Genomic DNA, 17,784 nt, shown 5'->3' on the forward strand with positions numbered 1-17,784 from the left:
CTGGAATCAAGTTAATAGTACAATCACAGTCCCTATGTGGAGGAAGGGAACTGGACTTGGGCTCATCAAATACATCCTGGAAATCCGACAAAAACTCAGGGACCTCAGAAGAGGGGGAAGAGGAAATTGACATCAAAGGAACGTCACTATGTACCCCTTGACAACCCCAACTAGTCACAGACATAGTTTTCCAATCCAGCACCGGATTATGTTCCTGTAACCATGGAAAACCCAGTACAACAACATCATGCAGGTTATGCAACACCAGAAAACGGCAATTTTCCTGATGTGCTGGAGCCATGTACATGGTCATCTGCGTCCAGTACTGAGGTTTATCCTTGGCCAATGGTGTAGCATCAATGCCCCTCAAAGGAATAGGGCTCTGCAAAGGCTGCAAGGAAAAACCACAGCGCCTGGCGAATTCTAAGTCCATTAAGTTCAGGGCAGCGCCTAAATCCACAAATGCCATGACAGAAAAGGACGACAATGAGCAAATAAGAGTCACAGATAAAAGAAATTTAGGCTGTACAGTACTGATGGTAACAGACCTAGCGACCCTCCTAGTACGTTTAGGGCAATCAGAAATAACATGAGCAGAATCACCACAGTAAAAACACAGCCTATTCTGTCGTCTGAATTCCTGCCGTTCTGTTCTAGTCAAAATCCTATCACATTGCATAGGCTCAGGACTCTGCTCAGAGGACACTGCCATATGGTGCATAGCTTTGCGCTCGCGCAGACGCCGATCAATCTGAATGGCTAGAGACATAGATTCGCTCAAACCAGTAGGCGTAGGGAAGCCCACCATAACATCTTTAAGGGCTTCAGAAAGACCTTTTCTGAAAATAGCAGCCAGAGCATCCTCATTCCATTTAGTGAGCACAGACCATTTCCTAAATTTCTGGCAGTATAATTCTGTCGCTTCCTGACCTTGACACAGGGCCAACAGGGTTTTTTCTGCAAGATCCACAGAATTAGGTTCGTCATACAATAATCCGAGCGCTTGAAAAAATGCGTCTACATTCAGCAATGCCGGATCCCCTGATTCAAGGGAGAATGCCCAGTCCTGAGGGTCACCACGCAGCAAGAATATGATGATTTTAACTTGCTGAATGGGATCACCAGAAGAACGGGGTTTCAAAGCAAAAAACAATTTGCAGTTATTTTTAAAGTTCAAAAACTTGGATCTGTCCCCAAAAAACAAATCAGGAATAGGAATTCTAGGCTCCAAAGCCGGAGTCTGGACAACATAATCTTGGATACTCTGTACTCTTGCAGCAAGTTGATCCACACGAGAAAACAAACCCTGAAAATCCATGCCAGAGCATAAATCCTGAACCACCCAGAGATCAAGAGGAAAAAAAAGACAAAACAGAGCACAGAAAAAAAAATGGCTCAGAATTTTTTTTTCCTTCTTTTGAGATGCATTTAATTCATTTTTGGCCACTTGTACTGTTATGAACTGGTGGTTTAGGAGCAACATGGGATGAGCTCTGAAGGAAGTGGTACCTGTACTGACCGCAGTCCCTAAGCTCAACACAACACTAGAAGTAGCCGTGGGATGCTCCTGACACTCCCTAGGCACCTCGTCACAGCCTGAGAACTAACTACCCCTAAAGATAGAAACAGGAAAACTATCTTGCCTCAGAGAAAATCCCCAAAGGATAGATAGCCCCCCACAAGTAATGACTGTGAGTGGAGAGGGAAAAGACATACACAGAATGAAACCAGGATGTAGCACAGGAGGCCAGTCTAGCTAGATAGATAGGACTGGATGGAATACTGTGCGGTAAGTATAAAACACTACAAAAAATCCACACAGAGTTTACAAAAATCTCCACACCTGACTAAAGGTGTGGAGGATAAATCTGCTTCCCAGAGCTTCCAGCTTCACTGAATTAATTCATGCTGACAAGCTGGACAAAACATAGAAAGCACAGAACGGATAAGTCCACAACCTGTGGACAGAAAAGAGCAGGCAAGGACTTAACTTTGCTGAACTGGTCAGGATAACAGGGAAATCCAAAAGAGATGTGAATCCAACCAGGAACCATTGACAAGTGGCACTGGCTGAAGGGAAGAGCCAGGCAAAAATAGCCGAGCAGAAAGACAATCAGTGGAAGCAGCTGCAGACTGCTAAATCCAAGGAGCAGCCATACCACTTAAAACCACCGGAGGGAGACCAAGAGCAGAACTCACAAAAGTGCCACTTACAACCACTGGAGGGAGCCCAAGAGCGGAATTCACAACATCTAACCCTAATCCCAACCGCAACACACCCCTAACCCTAACACACCCCAAACCCTAATCCCAACACTAGCCGTACTCCGTCCTAACCCTTATACACCCCTAACCCAACCGTAAACGTAATCTAAACCTTAACCCCAGCTCTAGCCCCAACCCTAACTTTTAGCCCCAAGCCTAAGTTTAGCCCCAACCCTAACTCTAACTCTAGCCCCAACCCGAACCCTAACTTTAGCCCCAACCCTAACTTTAGCAACATTCCTAACCCTAACTTTAGCCCCAACCCTAACTTTAGCCACATTCCTAACCCTAACTTTAGCCCCAACCCTAACTTCAGCCCCAACCCTAATTTTAGCCCCAACCCTAACCCTAATGGGAAAATGGAAATAAAACCTTTTTTATTTTATTATTTTGCCCTAACTAAGGCGGTGATAATGGGGGGTTTGATTTACTATTTATAGCGGGTTTTTATGTTTGGCAGCTGTCACACCCTAAAAGACGCTTTTTATTGCAAAAATATTTTTTGCATTACCACATTCTGAGAGCTACAATTTTTCCATATTTAGGTCCACAGAGTCATGTGAGGTCTTGTTTTTAGCGGGATGAGTTGACGTTTTTAATGGTTTCATTTTTGGGCACATGACATTTTTTGATCGCTTTTTATTCCGATTTTTGTTAGGCAGAATGAACAAAAACCAGCAATTCGTAAATTTCTTTTGGGGGGCGTTTATACCATTCCGCGTTTGGTAAAATTGATAAAGCAGTTTTATTCTTCGGGTCAGTACGATTACAGCGATACCTCATTTATATCTTTTTTATGTTTTGGCACTTTTATACAATAAAAGCTATTTTATAGAAAAAATTATTATTTTTGCATCGCTTTATTCTGAGGCCTATAACTTTTTTATTTTTTTGCTGATGACGCTGTATGGTGGCTTATTTTTTGCAGGACAAGAGAACGTTTTTGGTGGTACAATGTTTATTTATATCCATCTTTTTGATCGCATGTTATTCCACTTTTTGTTTGGCGGTATGATGATAAAGCATTATTTTTTGCCTAGTTTTTTTTTTTAATGGTGTTCACTAAAGGGCTTAACTAGTGTGACAGTTTTATAGGTCGGGTCATTACGGACGCGGCAATACTAAATATGTGTACTTTTATTGTTTTTTTTATTTACATAAACAAATGCATTTATTGGAACAATATTTTTTTATATTTCTTATTTAGGTTTTTTTTTTTTACACGTGTAAATAAAATTTTTTTTACTTTTTTACTTTGTCCCAGTGTGGGACTTCATGGTAAAGTGTCAGATTGCTGATCTGACACTTTGCAATGCACTGTCAGATCAGCGATCTGACAGGCACTGCAGGAAGCTTGCCGGCGCCTGCTCTGAGCAGGCACTTGCAAACCACCTCCCTGCAGGACCCAGAAGGAGCCCTGTGGCCATCTTGGATCCGGGAGGAGGATGGAAGAGATGCTAGGAGCAACGTGATCACATCGCGTTGCTCCGAGGGTCTTAGGGAAGCACACAGGGAGCCCCCTCCCTGCGTGATGCTTCCCTATGCCGCCAGAATGCTGCGATCATGTTTGATCGCAGTGTTCCGGGGGTTAATGTGCCAGGAGCGGTCCGTGATGGCTCCTGGCACATAGTACCGGATGTCAGCTGTTATAGTCAGCTGACACCCGGCTGATCACCCTGTGAGACGTACTATCCCGTCGGTGGTCATATGGGATAATACATCTAATGTCAGAATGGGGTTAATGACCATGTCCACATGAAATGTAATTGGCAAAATTAGGGATTGGGAAATTTTGACTCATCCAACCTACAGTTGCCATTTGAATTTCATCTATTTTTAAGCTTAAGAGATGACTTTGTGACTTCAACTTCCAGCCAGATACTGTAAGAAAAAAGTAGTCTGAAGTGTCTTCTTTGAGCAGGATAAATCTTTTTACCATACGAGACTTGATTTGCTGTGCAGACAAGTACCTCAGCCCCAAATGGGAAAATATATTTTATGAAGTGTGTATTAACAAACCTTGTTCTCTTGTTTCTCCTTTTAAATTCAATAATAAAATAGCATCATCTTAATATATACTTACCTTGTAATGTCTTTACATCCTGTTCGGTCTAGATGTGTCTGGATCCCAGAATTCCCAGCAGCGGAAGTTCACTGACCGCCATATTGAGACACCCAAGTGATGGGTGTCTCAATATGGAAACTGCTGGTAGTACCAGACTCTTGCGTGGTACCACCAGCGGAACACTGTCGCACCACACACACACACAAACACACACAGTATACATCGTACACACCACACACACACACAAACACACAGTGTATACGCTGTACGCACCACACACACACACTGCATATGTCACACCCCAGGTAACCAGTTGTTACAGTGGCATTGCTTTCCTCACGGGGAGAGTGATGTCATGATGTCATGCTTGGAAGCGAGGAAGAATCCCTTTAACAGGTATTTAGCACATACAGCACCGTTCTAACTCCAGGCCAGAAGGGGGAGCTCTACACCCGACTTCAGGGGAGCTGCTCTCTCTGGTCAGGAGGAGGAGTCAGTTGCTAGGCAGTTGGAGAGAGGCAGTTGGTGAGAGGAGAGCGAGGAGTGAGGAAGGAAAGCTGGGGCCATGCAGCCACATGAGGTGCTGCAGCTCCTGGGAAGAGCAAAGAGAGCAGAGCAACTTGTAAAGAGCATGAAGAAGGAGAAGAAATAAAGGAGAGTTAAGAGCTGCAGAGAAAAGCTGCGAGTGGGCTTCCACCACCCTGAGTGCAGATACCGGTAATCAGAAGACCAAGGTTGTGGGGGTAACTTCATGCCCCACAGCAGAAATTGGTGGACAGCGGATTGCAAGTTGCCTGTCCACCATTAACACCCAAAGACACAGTAGCAGATAGAGCCCGGGCCATGATAGAGATCCTGTAAAAAGGCTCGAGTTACCTGTCGTACGGGTAGTGTCCTAAAAACAAGGGGGACAGAGAGAACGTGAGGACCTTGTGTGAGGCCTAAGGCAGCAGGAGACTACACCATAGCACTAGAGGGAAGGCTTCCAACCCCACCTGGTGAGGGGGACTCCAGATTCGCTTCTAAGCCGACCTGACTATACCAGCACCTGTGATCCATTACCCTGAACTGTGGCTGCCTGAACCCTTCAGTAAAGAGGTAAAGAGCCTGCAACCCTGTGTCCTCCGTTTCTTTCTGCACCACCTACCACCTGTCCCCACTACATTGGGAGCCCTAGGAAGTCAGCTTCACCTGTGGGAAGCCATGCCATCCCTGCTGCCATAACATCACCCCAGTGGACCCCTTTAAGCTGCGTCAGTCCTCCCTGACTGAATACCACAGGTGGCGTCACAAACTTTAATTATTTCACACACCCCTTTAAAGACCTTCCCTTCAATATGGGCGCCCAGGGCCAGGGTACCGGAACCAGTACTGAGTACCCCACTAGCCTGGTGAGCGTTCCATATACGCCGTATGCAGCCTCTTGCGTGGTACCACCAACGGAACACTGTCGCAAACACGCCCCTGGCAGGATCAACTGAATGATTCACTGACTGCCGCCATCTTTGTACAGGAGGAGCGCATGCTCAGTTTTAATGTGTTCGCCGCTATCTGTCTGCACAAAGATGGCAGCGGTCTGATTTACTGTACCTGCGTGAATTCCTCGCACTCGCAGTGTATCATTCGGCTGATGGCTGATGTGCGACATGTCTACAGGCAGAGGAAGCCGGTCACATTAAAGGGGTTTTCCCACGAACGAAAGTTCATTTTAAAAATTCTGTTTTACCATGTACGGAGGATATCACATCTCCTTGGCAGGGGAGGAAGCAAAAGACAATGCTGACATTACAGCAGGGGGTCCCAGAGGATTTATTTTGTCAGATAAAATATTTCACTGACTGTTTTTAAACAATATTTTACCTTACAAAATGTATCTTATGCGATCTCCCACTGTAATGTATTGTCTTTTGCTTACATGAGGGAAGAAGACAGCACAGTGGTGGAGAAAAAGAGAGCACACAAGGAAGAGAGCACATGGGGTCCACAGGTCAAAGAAGAGACGACTTGAAAGAAGACAGCAGATGGGGAAAGAGAAAGCGCACAGGGGTGAGAGAGACAGAGCACAGGGGGAGACAGCTCAAATGGGACAGCACTTGAGGGGAGAACACAACACAGGAAGGAGAAAGACAGCAGACAAGGGGGATAGCACATGGGTTAGACAGGTCAAAGAAGAGAGCACAGACAGGAGAAGTCAGCACATGGGGAAAGACAGAGCGGATAGGTGGGTGAGCATATGGGGGGGAAGATTCTCAACGCTGCAAAACCTGCCCCCATCGTGACATTACTGTCCTCCCAATGTGTTAGCATCGGGCCTCCATCTAGTTATTTTATAAGAAGCTTCTCCAATTTTTTTTTAATAGTTGTAACAATGACCTTTTTTAAAGGGGTTTTCAACTACTCAAACAACCCCTTCTCAATCTCTATGTTAACCTCTTGTATAATATTATTATTAATAATAATAATCTTTATTTATATAGCGCCAACATACTCCGCAGCGCTTTACAACTTAACAGTTTCAAACACAACAGACATAAGTAACAACATTATCAATACAATAATTAAAGCAAAATAAGAAATATTAACACTTATACTCAGCTCCGCTGCCAGCGCCATTATAGCAGTGTCAGCACTGGCTCTCCCAAGCAATGTCATGCAATCCATGGGGCCATGATGCAGTAGTTGATGCAAAAGGACTCCTGACCAAGTATTTGAGTGCATTTACTGAACATACATTTCAGTAGGCAAACATTTCAGATTTTAAAATAATTTTTTCTAGTTGTTGTTATAAAGTATTCTAATTTACTGAGATAATGATTTTGGGGTTTTAATTGGCTGTATGTAATAATCATTAACATTAACAAAAATAAACACGTGAAATAGATCACTGTTTGTAATGACTATATAATATATGAGTTTCACTTTTTGTACTGAAGAACTGAAATAAATTAACTTTTTAATGATATTTTCATTTTGTGAGCTGCATCTGTAGATGAGCAGACAGGACTGCAAGCAGCTGAAGAGCTAAGTTTCATCTGAGAAGACAGAAGCGTTATCACCACTATCTGTCTTTTCTGCAGGCACATAGAGTTCATTGCACTCTATATACTGAACAGAGGCATTGCTTTTACCAGTCATGTGGCAGCTTGGTCTGGTAGAAGCGATGCTTCTGATCAATGTTGTAGATAATTTTTTTAACATATCACCTACTTATCAACCTACCTACCTATTTGACTTCGTGGTTAGCGCTGCTGTCTTATATTCAAATCCCACCAAGGACAACATCTGAAAAGAGTTTTGTATGTTCTCTCAGTGTTTGCGTGGGTTTCCGTCTAGTTCTTTGGTTTCCTCCCACACTCCAAAGACATATTGATAGGGAAATTAGATTGAGAACACCAATAGGGACAATGACGATGGTGTATGTAAAGCGCTCTGGAATTAATGGCACTATGTAGGTGAGTAAAATAAATAAATTTCTATTTAATAAAATAAAAAAATAAAGAACCCCCCAAATTAATAATACAATAACATTTTATTACATGCCGTATTTACTCGAGTATAAGCCGACCCGAGTATAAGCCGAGACCCCTAATTTTTCCACAAAAAACTGGGAAGACTTATTGACTCGAGTATAAGCCTAGGGTGGGAAATGCAGCAGCTACTGGTAAATTTCAAAAATAAAAATAGATACCAATAAAAGTAAAATTGATTGAGACATCAGTAAGTTAACCCCTTAGTGACAGAGCCAATTTGGTACTTAATGACCAGGCCAATTTTTGCAATTCTGACCACTGTCACTTTATGAGGTTATAACTCTGGAACGCTTCAACGGATCCCGCTGATTCTGAGATTGTTTTTTCGTGACATATTGTACTTCATGTTAGTGGTAACATTTCTTCGATATTACTTGCGATTATTTATGAAAAAAACGGAAATATGGCGAAAATTTTTAAAATTTTGCAATTTTCAAACTTTGTATTTTTATGCCCTTAAATCAGAGAGATATGTCACGAAAAATAGTTAATAAATAACATTTCCCACATGTCTACTTTACATCAGCACAATTTTGGAAACAAAATTTTTTTTTGTTAGGGAGTTATAAGGGTTAAAAGTTGACCAGCAATTTCTCATTTTTACAACACCATTTTTTTTTAGGGACCACATCACACTTGAAGTCATTTCGAGGGGTCTATATGATAGAAAATAATGAAGTGTGACACCATTCTAAAAACTACACCCCTCAAGGTTCTCAAAACCACATTCAAGAAGTTTATTAACCCTTTACGTGCTTCACAGGAACTGAAACAATGTGGAAGGAAAAAATGAACATTTAACTTTTTTTTGCAAACATCTTAATTCAGAACCATTTTTTTTATTTTCACAAGTGTAAAAACAGAAATGTAACCATAAATTTTGTTATGCAATTTCTCCTGAATACGCCAATACCCCATATGTGGGGGTAAACCACTTTTTGGGTGCACCGCAGAACTTAGAAGTGAAGGCGCGCCGTTTGACTTTTTCAATGCAGAATTGGCTGGAATTGAGATTGGACGCCATGTCACGTTTAGAGAGCCCCTGATGTGCCTAAACAGTGGAAACTCCCCACAAGTGACACAATTTTGGAAACTAGACCCCTTAAGGAACTTATCTAGATGTGTGGTGAGCACTTTGAACCCCCATGTGCTTCACAGAAGTTTATAATGTAGAGCCGTGAAAAAAAAAAAATTGCATTTTTTCTACAAAAATGATATTTTTGCCCACAAATTTTTATTTTCACAAGGGAAACAGGAGAAATTAGACCACTAAAGTTGTTGTGCAATTTCTCCTGAGTACGCTGATACCCAATATGTGGGGGTAAACCACTGTTAGGGCGCAAAGCCGAGCTTGTAAGAGAAGGAGTGCCGTTTTACTTTTTCAATGTAGAATTGGCTGGAATTGAGATTGGACGCCATGTTGCATTTGCAGAGCCCCTGATGTGCCTAAACAGTGGAAACCCCCCACAAGTGACCCCATTTTGGAAACTAGACCCCCCATGGCACTTATCTAGATGTGTGGTGAGAACCTTGAATGCCCAAGTGCTTCACAGAAGTTTATAATGCAGAGCCGTGAAAATAAAAAATATTTTTTTTCCACAAAAAAGCCCCCAAGTTTTTATTTTCACAAGGGTAACAAGAGAAATTGGACCCCAAAAGTTGTTGTCCAATTTGTCCTGAGTATGCTGGTACCCCATATGTGGGGGTAAACTACTGTTTGGGCGCACGGCAGAGCTCGGAAGGAAGGAGCGCCGTTTTGGAATGCAGACTTTGATAGAATGGTCTGCGGGTATTATGTTGCGTTTGCAGAGCCCCTGATGTACCTAACCAGTAGAAACCCTCCACAAGTGACCCCATTTTGGAAACTAGACCTCCCAAGGAACTTATCTAGATGTGTGGTGAGAACTTTGAATGCCCAAGTGCTTCACAGAAGTTTAGAATGCAGAGTCGTGAAAATAAAAAATATTTTGTTTTTCCACAAAAAAGATATTGTAGGCCCCAAGTTTTTATTTTCACCAGGGTAACAAGAGAAATTGGACCCCAGAAGTTGTTGTCCAATTTATCCCGAGTACGCTGATGCCCCATATGTGGGGGTAACCCACTGTTTGGGCGCACGGCAGAGCTCAGAAGGGAGGGAGCACCATTTGACTTTTTGAGCGCAAAATTGGCTGTCGTGTTTGGAGACCCCCTGATGTACCTAAACAGTGGAAACCCTCCAATTTTAGCTCCAACCCTAACCCCAACACACCCCTAACCCTAATCCCAACCTGATCCATAATCCTAATCACTAACCCTAACCATAATCACAACCCCTACCCCAAAACAACCCTAATGTCAACCCTAACCATAACCCTAATCAAAACCCTAAATCCAACACACCCCTAATCCTAATCTCAACCCTAACCTCAAACCTAACCCTAATCCCAATACACCCCTAATCACAACCCTAACCTTAACCCTAATCCCAAACCTAACCCTAATCCCAAGCGTAACCCTAATGCCAACCCTAACCCTAATACCAACCCTAATCCAAACCCTAACCCTAATCCCAGCTCTAACCCTAACTTTAGCCCCAACCCTAGCCCTAACTTTAGCCCCAACCCTAACCCTAGCCCTAAGGCTACTTTCACACTTGCGTCGTTTGGCATTCCGTCGCAATCCGTCGTTTTGGACAAGAAACGATTAATGCAAATGTGCCCGCAGGATGCGTTTTTTGCCCATAGACTTGTATTGCCGACGGATCGTGACGGATGGCCACACGTCGCGTCCGTCGTGCACTGGATCAGTTGTGTTTTGGCGGACCGTCGGCACAAAAAAACGTTCAATGAAACGTTTTTTTGTACGTTGCATCCGCCATTTCTGACCGCGCATGCGTGGCCGTAACTCCGCCCCCTCCTCCCCAGGACATAGATTGGGCAGCGGATGCGTTGAAAAACTACAGCTGCTGCCCACGTTGTGCACAATTTTCACAACGTGCGTCGGTATGTCGGGCCGACACATTGCGACGGCCCCGTACCGACGTAAGTGTGAAAGAAGCCTAACCCTAAATTTAGCCCCAACCCTAACCCTAAATTTAGCCCTAGCCCTAACCCTAACCCTAACCCTAGCCCTAGCCCTAACCCTAGCCCTAACCCTAACCCTACCCCTAACCCTAACCCTACCCCTAACCCTAACCCTAATTTTAGCCCCAACTTCTGCTCTCCTGCCGGCCGGCAGATGGAGACAGATGGCGGGCGCACTGCGCATGCGCCCGCCATTTTCTTCTGCCGGCGGCCAGGAGGAGCAGCAAGAGGATCCAGGGACACAGGTGAGTATTGTAGGGTCCCCGAATCCCCCTACTTCTCTGTCCTCTGATGTGCGATCACATCAGAGGACAGAGAATTACACTTTACTTTTTTTTTTTTTTTTTTGCGGTCGCCGGTAAACAGTTAATTACCGGCGATCGCAAAACAGGGGTCGGTAAAACCGACCCCGATCATGTTCTTTGGGGTCTCGGCTACCCCCGGCGGTCGCTAAGGGGTTAAGTGTTTTTGAATATCCATATTGAATCAGGAGCCCCATGTAATGCTCCATACAGTTCATGATGGGCCCCATATTAAAATATGCCCCATATAATGCTGCATAAAAGGTTAATGATGGCCCCATAAGATGCTCTATAGAATATTATGCCCCATATAATGCTGCACAAAGGTTGATGGCCCCATAAGATGCTCCATAGATTATGCCCCATATAATACTGCACAAAGGTTGATGACCACATAAGATGCTCCATAAATTATACCCCATATAATGCTGCACAAAGGTTGATGGAACCATAAGATGCTCCATAGATTATGCCCCCATATAATTCTGCACACAGGTTGATGGCCCCATAAGATGCTCCATAGCATATTATGCCCCATATGCTGCTGCTATTAAAAAAAAGGCATACCTCTTGTCGCTCAGGCCCCCGACACTTGTGATATTCACATGTCCCCGTTCCACCGCTGCACGTCATCGCGCCCTCTGACCTGAACGTCACAGCCAGAGGACGCGGAAGATGGAGCCCAGCGGTAAACAAGGACAGGTGAATATTGCATGGCTCACCCTCCCCCATCATACTCACCCTCCCAGCGCGGTCCCTGGCAGCTTCTCCGAAGTGATGTTCTCTGGCGCCGACAGCTTGTTCTTCTGTTCAGCAGTCACATGGTACTGCTCATTAAAGTAATGAATATGCGCTCCACCCCTATGGGAGTGGATTCGTGTCCATATTCATTACTTTAAAGAGCGGTACCACGTGACCGCTGAACACAGGAACAAGCTACCAGCATCAGAGACCATCTGAGAAGCAGGGACCACGCTGGGAGCAGGTGAGTATGATGTGACAGCCGCCACTCCCCCGCCGACACCCTGGGACAATGACTCAAGTATAATTCGAGAGGGGCACTTTTAGCCTAAAAAAATGGGCTGAAAATCTCGGCTTATATTCGAGTATATACAGTATGTTAAATGGAATATGTCAGGTAGGATAACGCTATTAACCTCCACATATGGGGTTAATCTGCAGATCAATAACATTAGGAACGTACCCAGCCATTGTACTGAAAGTGCACCAATTGGGATAAAATTAACTTTAGTTCTCCCAAGAGCTGCCAGCTTTCAGTCATAGAGGCATGCGAGTGAATCCCTCTTTCAGTTTTCAAAAGTTTGCTGGGATGGAAAATCTTGCAGTTCCATAAATGCTGAGCTCTGTATAACCCTTCCACACCACTAATTGCCAAGCTGTGATTCAGTGGTTGGGGTGTGGATATGCAGAGCAAGAGGACTACCTGGCACCCAACAACTAGTCTTCTAGTGGTAATCTCCTGCTGATAAAATACTGTTTGCTTGTTTTTAAAAACAGAACATATAGCCCAGTAAATGAATCTTCACTATAATCTATGTCTCAGAGTATTTTGGCGCGATCCTTCTAAATTGATTGAGCATATTTTGTACATAACAAAATGGCATTTATACTATTTGTCTGCAGAACTATGGCACTCTAATTCATCATATGGAAACAAGACCTGCTGGTTGGTGCAAAGAGAAAGAGGAACTGGAGTGCTTTGTGAAATGCCTCATTCCAAACCCTTCCATCTGTTCCTTACTATCGTCCTTGAAGAATATAGCAAGTGATGTGAAAGTAGTCAAGGATCTAACATGTAAGTAAGTTAATCACTCTTTTTAAATTTAGGATATCAAATTAAATAAAGGTGTCAATCTGCGGGAAGTTTTGCAGTGTTATAATGTTCAGTTAATAATCGATATATAGATGGCTCATGACCGTGTCTTAATTATTTTTGAGAGGATTACACATTACCAACACTCAGCTAACAATAATCTTCAAACAACATCAAAACTGTGAAATCATCATTGATTAAGCAGATCTGATCAAGTGAAATGGTGAACCAATGGAGAATTGACTTAATTTCCTGAAATATGCAAGTCCCCACAAATTTGAACACTCTGCAATTCCATTCGATCAGCCAAAAAAAAAAAAAATTAAGTAATCTCTCACACTGCTGTGCACTAATGGCATGCCCAGGCAGGCTTCTATATAATGCAATGCAGATATTACATCACATGGTCTAACACAACTAATCACATAGGCTATCTCAGCCAGTGTAAAAGACAGAGAACAGCAAAGAGAGTGAGTCATTTTACACTTGTATAGAATAGGGATTGGAAGTCTGAGCGCACAGCTCATAGTGAATAAGGATAGTTAAAGGCCAAATTCAATTGTGGTGCATTTTAAGAAGATTGAAAGTTGGAGTTGCAGTCTCATTCTGTGAATACATTCCAGTGATAGGGAAGTGCTGTACCTGTATAGTCACTGAGTGTGACTGAATTGATCTGAGATATACTTTAGGTTCAGCACCTTAAATATACAGTGGGGAAAACTGCTACCAATTGTGCAAGTTCTCCCACTTAAAAAAGATGAGAGAGGCCTGTAATTGGCATCATAGGTAGACCACAACTATGAGAGTCAAAATGAGAAAACAAATCCAGAAAATCACCTTGTCTGATTTGGCAAGATTTATTTTGTAAATTATTTTGGAAAGTTAGTATTTGGTCACTTAAAACATGCAAGATTCCTGGCTCTCGCAGACCTGTAACTTCTTCTTTAAGAGGCTCCTCTGTCCTCCACTCATTACCTGTAGTAATGGCACCTGTTTGAACTTGTTATTAGTATAAATGACACTTGTCCACAATCTCAGTCACACTCCAAACTCCACTATGGTAAAGACCAAAGAGCTGTCGATGAACACCAGAAACAAAATTGTAGCCCTGCACCAGGCTGGGAAGATCGAATCTGTAATAGGCAAGCAGCTTGGTGTTATGAAATCAACTGTGGGAGCAATAAAAAGAAAATGGAAGACATACAAGACCACTTAGTATCTTCATCGATCTGGGGCTCCACACAAGATCTCACCCCGTGGGGTCAAAATGATCACAAGAATGGTGAGAAAAAATCCCAGAACCACACGAGGGGACCTAGTGAATGACCTGCTGGGACCACCATAACAAAGGCTATAATCAGTAACACGCTATGCCGCCAGGGACTCAGATCCTGCAGTGCCAGACATGTCCCTCTGCTTAAGCCAGTACATGTCCGGGCCCATCTGAAGTTTTCTAGAGAGCATTTGGATTATCGAGAAGAATATTATGAGAATGTCATATGGTCTGATGAAACCAAGGTAGAACTGTTTGTTAGAAACAAAACTTATCGTGTTTGGAGGAGACAGAATGCTGAGTTGCATCCAAAGAACATCATTCTTACTGTGAAGCTTAGAGGTGGCAGCATCATGCTTTGGGGCTGATTCTCCACAATGGGACCAGAACATCTGATCCGTGTACACGAAAGAATGAATGGGGCCATGTATCGTGAGATTTTGAGTGCAAACCTCCTTCCACATAATGATCCCAAGCACACTGCCAGGACAATGAAGGAGTGGCTTCTTAAGAAGGAAATGAAGGTCCTTGAGTGGCCTAGTCAGTCTCCAGATCTCATCCCCAGGGCCGGACTGGCCATCGGGCACTTCTGGCAAATGCCAGAAGAGCCGGTGCTAGGATTGGGCCGCTGCTGCTATCAGCGGTGCCAGGGCCGACTCCTCCCGCCAGCGCCCAATCGCCCCAACCCGCATTCAACTATACCGATGTCCGCTGTCGCTCCCATCATTCCCTGCTCTGCCACTGCTGGTGCGTGATGACGTCATATCATCGTGCACCTGCTGTGTGGCCGGGCAGACTGCAGTTGATGAGACCGGAGCCGGGAGCAGCGCGGGGCACGAGGAGAGGTGAGGAGAGTGGTTTTTTTAATATATCAATGAGTGATAACTGGATTGTGGGGCAATTGGGGGGCTGTATTACATTCTATGGGGGCTGTGCTGTATTACATTCTATGGGGGGGCTGCATTACATTATATGGGGGCTGGCTGCATTACATTCTATGGGGGCTGTGCTCTATTACATTCTATGGGGCTGTATTACATTCTATGGGGAGCTGTATTACATTCTATGGGGGGCTGTATTACATTCTATGGGGGGCTGTATTACATTCTATGGGGGCTACATTATATTTTATGGGGGGCTGTATTATATTCTATGAGGGGTGAATGCATAATACTCTATGAGGGGGCTACATGCACTAGCATAGGTGAATTTAGAGAAAGGGGGCAAAAATTAAAATCTCATTAATGCCATGAGGGTGTACAGTGCGGAGCTTCCAAATCCAATAAGACTCCCTTTGTGCCAATAGATGGCCTAAGTTGCCGCCACGAAGATTGGGAACAATACGGTGAATCCCTCTTACTTTAAGCCCTGACGAATCAAAGGAGTGGAAAGTTTTAAAGTGGTGTGGAATAGATTTTAAAACCTCCACATTGTCTTCCTTGGCCACAGCAATTATATCCCAGACATGGTCACGTATTCAAACCTTGAGGGCCCATGTAGTGAGGCCCACATATGCTTTATTGCATGGACATAACGCATAATAAATTACTATTGTGGTAGAGAATGTAATGGTCTGAGTAATGGTAAAGCTGCGACCATCTGAAGAGGAAAAGTCATTAGCATGGACAATGTTGGGGCATGCCACACGGTTACCACAGGGTTTACATACCCAGGCTACAATGCGAGGTGTCAGCCCAGAGGTGAACATAGAGGGAGCACAAGGTACAAAATAACTTTTAACCAAATGATCACCCAAATTGCGTGATCTACTAGCCGTAATAGAGGGTCGCAGAGGTAACTACTGCTTTAAGATAGGATCAGCAAGAAGTATCGGCCAATATTTTGCCAACATATCTTGCATGCTACTCCACTGAGAATAGTATTGGGTCACAAATCTTACCTGTGAGTTTTCCTTAGTCCTTGCCGAAGAATAAAGGAGTTGATATCTCTAGGTATTTCTGGCCTACTTAAGCAGAGCACGAAATAAAGACCCCCCCTCCAGGCCCGCTCCTGGGCACAAGCATATTATTATATAAAAATTCCGGCGAGTTTTGAAAAAACGGATCCTGCGAAAAAACTGAACTGGCGGAAAAAACGGATCCGGCGGAAAAAAACGGATCCTGCGGAAAAAACAGATCCGGAAGAATGAAGTGAATCCGGTGGCAAAAACGGATCCATCGGAAAAAACGGATCCGTTATTTTCAAAACTCGCCGGATTGTGCCTGACAGCAAAAACCTGATGTGTGAAAGCAGCCAGATATATGGATAGATACATCTATGTATCTATAGATATATCTATCTATAAATATATCTATAGATAGATATATAATAGAAAGGCCGATGTTTCTAAGGCTACTTTCACACTTGCGTTTTTAGCAATCCGTCGCAATCCGTCATTTTGGGAAAAAACGGATCCTGCAAATGTGCTCACAGGATGCGCTTTTTACCCATAGACTTGTATTAGCGACGGATCGCGACGGATGGCCACACGTCGCGTCCGCCATTTTCTACCATGCATGCGTGGCCAAAACTCCGCCCCCTCCTCCCCGGACTTCAGCATGGGCAGCGGATGCGTTGAAAAACTGCATCCGCTGCCCACATCGTGCACAAATTTCACAACTTCCGATGGTACGTCGGCCCAACGCATAGCGACGGACCCGTATCAACACAAGTGTGAAAGAGGCCTTAATGAGCGTTGAATTTTTAAAAAAAAAATGGAAAAAATGGCGTGGGCTCCCGCGCAATTTTCCACGCCAGGGGGGGAAAGCCGACGGCCGGGGGACCAATAGCTGTAGCCTGCAATGAATATCAGCCCGCAGCTGTCTGCGTAGCCTTTACTGGCTATTAAAATAGGGGGACCCCTATTGTAATGCCGTTAATGGCGATAAAGGGGCAGGACGGCATACTGGGACTCGCACCTGTCCCTGCCACTATAATGGGGTCCTGGCTTTCTCTTATCTCAGGGGTACCTATGATGGTTAGGAGACCTGAGCCACCAGCGTATCCCTGTCTCCTGTGCAGACCCTATCAGTGGCCCCCTCTCCCCCCAAGGGAGGTGGACTGCACCAGTGTAACAATACAACAAATAACAGGGTGTACAGACAAGGTAACTAAAAGTCTCTAACTCACCAAATGCTCACACAACCACAGAGATAACACAGAGAAGGGAAGAGAAGGAAAAAACTAGGAAGGAAAACAGGTTTAACATGCAACCAAAACAGCAGACACCAATCTCTGTAAATAAACCTTCAACTCCAACACTACCCTCCTTCAACCTCCCAAGCCAGGCAGTAGAACTGTTCACTGACAATAGCTGAACTCAGGACTGGGTCTATATAGAGGACAGATTACAAAATCCACTTCAGCTGAGAGATCCAGCTCTCAGCAACTCAGCAATAAGGTTAACTCCTGCACTGCTGGCAAAAAGCAGCCAGGTCAGAATACAGGAGAAGA

The 17,784-nt window shown here is 44.1% G+C and overlaps 1 protein-coding gene across 1 annotated transcript in view; it reads left to right on the plus strand.

The window, feature by feature from the left end:
- LOC138674028 (tyrosine 3-monooxygenase-like) overlaps window positions 1-17,784 on the plus strand; it is a 263,471-nt gene that overhangs the window by 43,885 nt on the left and 201,802 nt on the right. The window contains exon 3 of the mRNA XM_069762003.1: window positions 12,869-13,040. Coding sequence (XP_069618104.1) covers window positions 12,869-13,040 — 172 coding nt within the window. The remainder of the gene's footprint in view (window positions 1-12,868; window positions 13,041-17,784) is intronic.

Source organism: Ranitomeya imitator, chromosome 4 (assembly GCF_032444005.1).
Source record: "Ranitomeya imitator isolate aRanImi1 chromosome 4, aRanImi1.pri, whole genome shotgun sequence".
Taxonomy (NCBI): domain Eukaryota; kingdom Metazoa; phylum Chordata; class Amphibia; order Anura; family Dendrobatidae; genus Ranitomeya; species Ranitomeya imitator.